Source organism: Carettochelys insculpta, chromosome 6 (assembly GCF_033958435.1).
Source record: "Carettochelys insculpta isolate YL-2023 chromosome 6, ASM3395843v1, whole genome shotgun sequence".
Classification (NCBI taxonomy): Eukaryota; Metazoa; Chordata; order Testudines; family Carettochelyidae; genus Carettochelys; species Carettochelys insculpta.
Genome location: NC_134142.1, coordinates 121,287,803 through 121,296,850, shown reverse-complemented (window position 1 = coordinate 121,296,850; position 9,048 = coordinate 121,287,803). Strand labels below are relative to the sequence as shown.

Below are 9,048 nucleotides of genomic sequence, written 5' to 3'. Positions count from 1 at the left end.
CCCACTCTGCCGGGATGCTCTCTCCCCTGTCTGGGGCTGGAGAACACTTCCCATCTGGGGGCTTAGGGTGGCATGGCTCGTCCTCTGGCTGTCGTCCCTCTCTGGAGCAAAGCTCGCTTCCCCCGATGCTGCCCTAAGGAACCAGCGACAGGAGGGAGGGCTGGGTGGTTTGGCCGAGTGTCCTCACCTTTCGGCCCTTCTCGCTGTCCGGGAGGTAACAGTGTCGAGGGAAGCCGCGGGCCGTGAAGCTTTTCCCAGGGCTGGGGTGCTCTGGTCCCTGTGCAGAGGGCAAGAGAGAAATGGTATTCCTGGGCTGTGGAGCGGACGCATAAGCTCCGCGAGTCACTGCAGCTCTCCTGGCCGAAGGGCTACCCAGCCGCAGTATCCTTCCAGCGCCTCCCACTGCCCACTGCTGGATCTACCACGTGCAGAGTGAGGGGGGACCGGAGCCCTGCAGAGACACGCTGCCCCCTCCAACTCCCCACACAGCTGCCCAGTTCTAGGGCTCTAATCGACAGTCCTGCTCATATTTTCCATCTGTGTCGTACCCAGCAGTTCTGAGAGCTCATCTGGGGTGAGTGAAGTCTCTGCTCTACAGCCTCCACTCAAAGCCAGCTGGCCTTTAGCTCATGTGGCAGAGCGCAGGACTTTAAACCCTGTGATTGCAGGTTCTATTCCCAGTGCCGGCAACTCGGGTCTGTCAGTGTCACGTGTGTATGGAGTGAGTTTTTTTATGGGCACCACCAGCAGAAACAGGCTGCTGGCCTTGGTTAATTAGCCAGGCAGCACCTGATTCTCTCCTGGGCGGCCGCCCCAGCACTCAGCGTCCAGGGACCATGGTTCTAACGCATGCGCCCTCACGTGCACAAGAGGGATTGTGCCTTCGGGTACTGGCTCACAACCGCCGACTGCCCTTGGGGTGTGGAGCTATCGCAGGGCTCTCTCGGTGGCCGCACCAGGACAGCTACATGGATCAATGCAGACACCCTCCACACCCACGTGCTGGGCTCCTGGGATCTCAAGAGGCCAATGGCAGAGGGCACAGGGGTGCCCAGGGCTTTATAAGCTTCCCCGCAGTCAGTATCTGGCTAATAATTCACCAAAGGGAGGCACAGGGGGTCGCTACCCAGCGCCTGGAGCCCACCGCTCACCACGATCCCTCTGAATCGCACATACCGACAGGAGGAGCTGGGCCCATACGCTGGGAATTATGTTCTCAGGGTGGGTGAGCAAAGGCAGGTAAACAGGAGGGGACTGCCTCAGACCACTACCTTCCAGGCCAAGCTGAACCTCTCTGCCCAGGCGTGGCCTGTTGGCTTTTCACAATACAGATCTAGGATAGCCAACACACTAACCCCAGCGAGGAAATACACAGGAAGAAACGAAACAGCAGGAAGGGATCCTGTTGACAAGTACCGAAGTCAGACTGACGGGGTAGAGCTGGGTGTGCGGCAGCACCCCGAGGACAACGGCGTGACCTACATCAGAGAAAAAGGCTCCCAGCCAGAATTGGCTGAAAAACCCTGCAAGGGCCTTGCTGGGGGCTTCAGTTGAGTCAGCCTGGCTTTCAGAACCCAGCTTAGGATTGTTACTTTATCAGCACCCTTTGGCTTCCCAAATTTCTCCTTGCTATCAACTGAACCTCTGCGCCTGGACCGGAGCCGGGAAAGGTACAGAAAGAGACAAGAAAGCCACTGAGGGAGATGGAACAGCTTCCGTACAAGGAGAGAGCGCTGTGGCAGGGTGGGGCCAGGAGACGCAAAGACAGGAGTAAAACCAGAGCGGAGAGGGAGCTGACAATGGAAGTGGGAGCGGACGAGGAGCAGGTGGTGCTAACTCAGTTAGGACCAGCTGATCCCACTCGGGACTCCCTTTCTAAGCCCTTCTCCATGCAGGGCAAGGGGAGGGGGATTCAGGAGAGTTTGGGAGGTGAGTGAGGAGAGGGCAGGAGACATAGAGGAACACCAGAGACCACAAAGAGGAGAGAAGCCTCAGTGACCCGGGGGGGCTGGACTGCCCCAATCCAGGGGGGCCCGGAGCTCCACCAGCGACTGTGAGGAACTGCTCAGCCGGAGGAGCCAAACAAGGAGGGGACTTGCTGCCACTAGCAGAAGGAGGTACCGGGGGAATAGTCTGGGGAAGTGGCCCGGGGAGAGGAGCTGCAGGGCGAAGGGAGTCAGCCCTCGCTGGGAGCGGCCATCCAGGGTCCCTGGGCCGGAGTGGGTGGGGGCTGGGTTCCCCCCAGACCGGCTCCTGCCCCAAGCAAGGGTACCGGGGGTCCCATGGTGGGGCCAGAGGACTGAAAGGAGGACCTGGGGCCCAGGAATGAGACTGACCCTGCCACAATACAGTAAACTCCTTCACAGCTGGCAGCCCCGGGTCCAGGAGGTTGACGGATGTTCCCATATGCCTGGGGCGGGGCAAGGAACAGGGATCCGCTCTGGGCAGCTGGTGCCCGGCTGCACCGCGAGTAGCTCTGACAGGGCACTGTGCCATGTGGGGAGCTGCTCTGGGCACCTCACATGTGGCCGTGCCTCGGGCCTTTCTGGGCAGGTGCCGTGCCGCGAAGCGCTCTGGGTGGGAGAGGGGAAAAGCCGCCGGCCGCTCACAGATGCCAGTTAACTGAGAAGTCTGGTTATCTGAACACCGGTTAGAACAGAGTTTACTGTGGGAAGAGAGGACTTTTCACCTTGGTAAAGAGAAGACCGAGAGGACAGAGATCTATAAAATCATGATGGTCATGGGAGAAAGTTATTAAAAACGTTATTTATCCCTTCACGTAACCCAAGAACGAGGGCTCACCAAATGAAACGGATAGGCAGAAGGTTTAAAACAAACAAAATGAAGTATTTCTTCACACAATACGCAGTTAACCTGCGGAACTCCTCGCCAGAGGATGACGTGATGGCCAGAACTTTAACAGGGTTCAACAGAGAGCTAGGTAAGTTCACGAAGGACCCGTCCATCAATGGCTACTGGGCAGGGATGGTGCCCCTAGCCTCCGCTCAGCAGGGCTGGGAATGGGCAACTGGGGTCGAATCAGCTGACGATGCCCTGTTGGGTTCTCTCTCTCTGGGGCACCTGGCATTAGCCTCCGTTGGAAGACAGGACAGGGGGCTAGATGGACCTTTGGTGTGGCCCAATATGGCCGTTTCTACGCCTTGTTACATAAGCCCTGGCCTGTGCTCACACCACTCTTGTCTCAGTGCTGTGAGTTACGCCGAGCCGTGACTGGAGATGACACCGGTGAGCTGGGCCACAGCAGCCAAACTGAATTAAGTGGGTCCTGCCGAGTGGAGGCTGAACGTCCAGGGAGACAGATGCTCAGAGGGCGGGAGTGCGCCTCTCGCTATACCGCTGAGAGACGGGGGAGCAGGGCCTGGAGAGGATTGTGCGCACTACCGGGGCAGGCACAAGCAACGTTCCCTCACACGCAACGCCGGTGGTTGCGAGGTGTCTCCCAACCCCAGGTAACTCCAGGAAGCACCACACACACCCTGGCCTCCTGTAGCACCAGGTTCTCACCTGGACCCCTGGCGGGATGTTGTAGATGATCCGAATGGTTTTACAGTCGGGGTGCCCAGGCAGCGAGTGGGGGATGAGGTGATATTCCATCTTCCCAGGGGGCTGGGTCCCTGTCTTCACCCCATAGATGGTTTTGCAGGTTGGGCACTGCAAGCTGCCGTCCTGAGAGCCAGGAAGGGAAAAAGGAGAGAGAGAGAAACCACGTCAGATCAGGAGAGCTTCACCCTTCGCCTCCACTGTCGTCAGACTGACATTCCTCCAACCCCGCAACGTCACGCGACGGACACTCCCGCACACCGTTACTGGGAAATAATTTGGAAGATTTTTTTTTAAGGGGGGTGGGATTTTTGATTGAGACTGAAACCGTCTTGGTTTCTTTCAAAAACCTTCACAGAATTTGCTCTGTTCTTCTTTTGACAAAACAACCTCTGCCCCTCCTCCTTGCCAGCATTTAAATAAAAACCAAAAGTTTCATTCTGAGTTTCACGCTTCTCCTCCTCGTGCCTTTCCCTCACTTTCTAATCAGTGGAAACAAACCCCAAAAGATCAATACCAAAAGTTGGATTCTTCAGAAAATTTCAGATCAAACTACTGTGCGTGGGGTTGGAAGAGCTACGCTTTTGATGTCCCTCTAGCTCGAATGCATCTTCTTCCAAAACACGCACGGACCAGCAATCAGCTGCGTGAACTGCTTTCAGAAACACAGACCTGCCCCAGCGCCCATTCCTCAGGGCTGGCGTTTCCTCTAATTTCCTCCAGCCAGGGTGGAACAAATTTTGTGACGTGCACCGAGACATGTGCGGATGTGCACCACCCACAGAAACGCAGGCTGCCGGCTGTGGGCACTCAGCTGGGCGGCACTTGACCTGCTCCTGGGCAGCCGCCTCAGCGTTCAGCTGACAGGGTGCCCTGCAGAAGACTGTCCTTACTAAGGTAAGTGCCCCAATGTCTAATCCCTTCACATCAGGTGAGTGTGGGGGTGGTAACGAATTCATGTCTCCCATCTGTATCTCCTTCCCCAGCCATTTGGTGACTCCAGACTGGTGGTGCTCAAATTTCCCTCACTACCCCGTCTCCTTTCAGGAATCTGATTGGTCTTGTGTATCCTCCACCCCCGCCCGAGTGTCCCTTCTCTTAAGAACCACTTGCTTACAAAGTCAGACCTAAGAATACAAAAGTGTCATCGCACGTTAGTCCTTAACTATCGCTGATTTCCTCATTTTTATCATCTTTAGCCGCGTCTACACGTGCCGGCTACTTCGAAGTGGCGGCGCCAACTTCGAAATAGCGCCCGCCACGTCTACAAGCGGCGGGCGCTATTTCGAAGTTGAAATCGACATAAGGCGGCGAGACGTCGAAGTCGCTATCCTCATGAGGGGATGGGAATAGCGCCCTGCTTTGACGCTGAACATCGAAGTAGGGCATGTGTAGCTGATCCGCGTCCCGCAACATCGAAATAGTGGGGTCCGCCATGGCGGCCATCAGCTGAGGGGTTGAGAGATGCTCTCTCCAGCCCCTGCGGGGCTCTATGGTCACCGTGTGCAGCAGCCCTTAGCCCAGGGCTTCTGGCTGCTGCTGCTGCAGCTGGGGATCCATGCTGCATGCACAGGGTCTGCAACCAGTTGTCGGCTCTGTGAATCTTGTGCTGTTTAGTGCAAGTGTGTCTGGGAGGGGCCCTTTAAGGGAGCGGCCTGCTGTTGAGTCCGCCCTGTGACCCTGTCTGCAACTGTTCCTGGCACCCTTATTTCGATGTGGGCCGCTTTGGTGTGTAGACGCTCCCCTGCAGCACCTACTTCGATGTAGTGCTGCCCAATGTCAACGTTGAACGTCGACGTTGCCAGCCCTGGAGGACGTGTAGACGCTATTCATCGAAATAGCTTATTTCGATGTAGTGACATCGAAATAAGCTATTTCGATGTAGCATTCACGTGTAGACGTAGCTTGTGTGTGTCTGTCTGTCGGTCCGTGAGCTAGCTTGTTCCAAAACTCCTCCTAAAAGGTAAGAGCAAGGGCCACCCAATTTGGCACCAGCTTCAAGCCAGGTGAGGGTTTGGTTGTGCCAGGACAATGGGATGTGCCTGGAATCTGACTGTTTCTCATAAAATGGAAAGGGAGGGGCCTGGCAAGAGGGGCAGTACCACTGCAGAATGACCACAAGGGGGCAGCAAGGGGACAAAGACTGGCACATGGACAGTTACAACCCACCCAGCCTGCAATGGGGCAGGGGTGGAGAAAGGGATAACTATCTGCTACACATTCCACAGAGTTTGTTTGTGTGTCTGTCTGTCCTTCAGCTGGAGGGACATGCACCCTGCTGTGCCCACTGCAGTGGTCAGGGACAAGCATGTCTCACCTGGTTCTCAGTGGCTGCATGAGAGAGGACTGGGGTTGTCCTCTTTCCCTTGGACAGCCTGCAAACTGAACCCCTTGTCCCCTGCCCCACCCCAGAGCAACGATGCAAACAGAAAAAAGATAAAACAAAAATAAAAAAAACACTTGGTCTACTGCAGAGAAGACTGAGCGGCCATTTGATAGCAGCTTTCAACTTCCTGAAGGGGAGCTCTAAAAAGGATGGAGAGAAACTGTTCTCAGTGGTGACACATGACAGCACAAGGGGCAATGGTCTGAAGTTACAGAAGGAGAGGAGTAGGTTGGATATTATGAACCCCTACTGCACCAAGAGGGTGGCGAAGCACTGGAATGCATTGCGTGGAGAAGTGGAGCGTTCTCCATCCCTGGAGCTTTTTAAGTCCCAGCTTAACAAGTTCCTGTCTGGGATGACTTAGTTGGGGTTGATCCTGCTTGAAGCAGGGGGCTGGACTCAATGACTTCCTGAGGTCCCTTCCAGCCCTGGGATTCTATTTGAGGTAAGTACCTGAGCAATGCCAGGTAAATCTTCTAGTAGAATTACAAAATAAATCAACTAGAATTGAAAATACTGTACCTGTACATCAATGTCTAACATAAACAAGTCATTGTACGACATTCTAATTTGCGCTGGCTTTGTTAGTGATTTTAATGTTGCCTGTTCATTTTAATTAATGTTTTATTTCTTATTAATTAAATTTAAAAATAACTGATTTGCCCAGGGGCTGATATCTAGATGAGGTGATGTACCCCTGGAAAAATCACCAAGTATTCCCATGCATACGTACCTGCTGGTTGAGAACCAACGCTCCAGACCAGAAACAGAACTTAGGCATTGCCAAAACATTTCATTTGACCCAAACAGAACTTCAGTGAGGCACATTTTTTTTCTGAATTTTCAAATTTGGCTCGACTCAGACAATGGGTTTTTACAGAACCCATCACCAAAGAGACACAAACGTCCATCTCTCATCCAGCTCTACTCACAGCTATGTCCTTTTGTACACAGGGGAACCTGAGGCACACAGCAGGGATGTGACTTGCTAAGGCTTGCAAAAAACACCAGGAAGCCTGGCTCAAAGTTTTCCATCAAAACTAGACGTTCAGTTGTATAAAAGCAAAATATCTGAATTCTGAACTGCTGCTATGGTGCCTGTCTGCAGTTACAGTTCAGCAATTTCGTGCTCCTCACCAGACTGTCTCCCATTAGGCATGGGGCGCATCCACCAGTACAGACAACTGCCTCTGAACCAAGCCAAGGAGACCCCAAAGCACTAAGGGAGTCGTAGTCCAGCCATGGAGCCCGACCTTACAAAGCACTCGCAGAGTAACTCCCACAAGGCACTGCAGTGTACTTTCCAAATGGAAATGTTTTGACTTGTGGTCAAGATATTGCACGTGTATATATATATATATATTTTATAGCTTTGTACTGAAAACTCAAAAGCTCTCCAGCGGAGGAGGTAGGGGAATTTTCCAACCATATCTGCAAAATCAGCACCAATTTTGTGATTCTCCTTCTGTATCTCTAAGTCTTGTCTCCAGCCCAGCACATGACAGGCTGATTATCTTTGCAACACAGAAGAGTGCCTTAATGAAACAGGGTAAAAGCATTAGAGAGCTCTGTAAAAAATCCACTGATGCTTTCTGGGAAGAGACTGGAAGAGGCCTTTTGGGGGCAGAGAAAGGGCCATTCTGAGAATGGTTTCAACTTGACTCGCTGATGTTTACAGAGACCATGCAAAGCCCTCTGACCGGTGTTCCCTGTAAGCCGAGTGCTGGGGTGGCCGCCCAGGAGAGATTCAAATGCAGCCCAGCTGGTCAGTACACGGCCCATAGCGAGTTTGTGTTTTTCCGGGTGGTGCACATCTACCTCTGACTCAGTACACAGAACAAAAAACTCATTGCGCACAGGGATGGAAAAAGAAAAAAAAACATAAGCAGGAACATTGCGCTTGTCCCACATGGCCAATGAGAGACACCGAGGAACTGGAAGTCAGAACACTGGGATCTTACAAGCCTATCAGGAAGGAGGATTTGGTCCCAGGCAAGGAGTCTGATTGGCTGAGCGTCCAACCCCAGGGAACGTTCTGTGCTCGCCAGGGCCCCCTGGTGGCAGCTGGTGGAGCGGCACGCCGCCGGTCCCGGGGCCCCCCACACGGTACCTTGTTGCCGTTGTTGTACATGGCGACCAGGCAGTGGAGGTGGTAGATGTGGCCGCACTTGGACAACTTCCCCACTAGGTCGGGCTTGACGGCGGGCTGGGGCCCCTTGTAGCCTGACGGGGTGGAGAGGCGCTCCATGCAGATGGTGCAGTCCTGCGGAGAGGCGCGAGAGGAGACAATCGAGTCCGATGGAGGGTCCTGGGCCGAAGCCGGGCAGGGACTGAGCAGGCTGGCCAATGTGCACGAGCCATGCTGGGGGAGAGATGAACTGCAGAGGCCTCAGCCCTGGGCTCACCGGGCAGGACCAGCTGCTGTCAGGGACAGATTCAGTGGGGAACGGGAGGTGAGGAGTCCAAGCCCGGTCACCAGGGTAGGGCCAGGGCCCGCCGGCAGTGGGGAAAGAGAAGACGTGAGCTCCAGCGGCATCAGCCTAACGCTACGATCCGCCCCCCCGAAGAGGCGCCGGCAGAGAGCAGAGGCAACGCCCCAAATGCCTCCCCACCACAGGCAAACCCCTCCTCACAGCACGAGCAACCTGTCCCCACTCGTGCCCCAAGAGGGGGGGTTTGCAGGACAAGGTCCCCCAGCTGGCAGCTGCAGCTGGCTGTGCGATCCGATTTCACTGGCAGAGGTCGGCCAGGGGTGGGAAGGGAGCAGGGAGAGAGCGCTGCCTTCGGCCGCCTGCACAGCTCCCCCGGGCGCCTCGCACAGCCTGAGCGCTACGGCAATGCAGACATACGGGTTTTGGGGGGCCGAGCCCAAGCTGGACAGACGGACGCACCCTGCCTCACTCACCTCGTCTGGAGGGTGACGCACCTTCTGCAAGTACTTCTTCAGAACCTCCTCCGGGGTTTTACCTGGGGCAGGGAGCGAGAGTTACGCTGCCCGGAAGGCGGCTGGAGAGACATGAAGCACCGTGGGGAAGGGGGAGGGAGTCCTGGACGGAGGGGAAACTAAGCAGCAAGGTGGGGGTGAATGGCACCACACGGGA

The 9,048-nt window shown here is 55.0% G+C and overlaps 1 protein-coding gene across 1 annotated transcript in view; it reads right to left on the bottom strand.

Annotated features, from left to right (window-relative positions):
• DTX4 (deltex E3 ubiquitin ligase 4) overlaps positions 1-9,048 on the bottom strand; it is a 31,226-nt gene that overhangs the window by 7,408 nt on the left and 14,770 nt on the right. Inside the window, exons 5-8 of the mRNA XM_074998128.1 lie at positions 8,853-8,914; positions 8,058-8,210; positions 3,526-3,687; positions 188-277 (exon numbers count right to left, since the gene is read on the bottom strand). Of these exons, the coding sequence (XP_074854229.1) occupies positions 188-277; positions 3,526-3,687; positions 8,058-8,210; positions 8,853-8,914 (467 nt within the window). The remainder of the gene's footprint in view (positions 1-187; positions 278-3,525; positions 3,688-8,057; positions 8,211-8,852; positions 8,915-9,048) is intronic.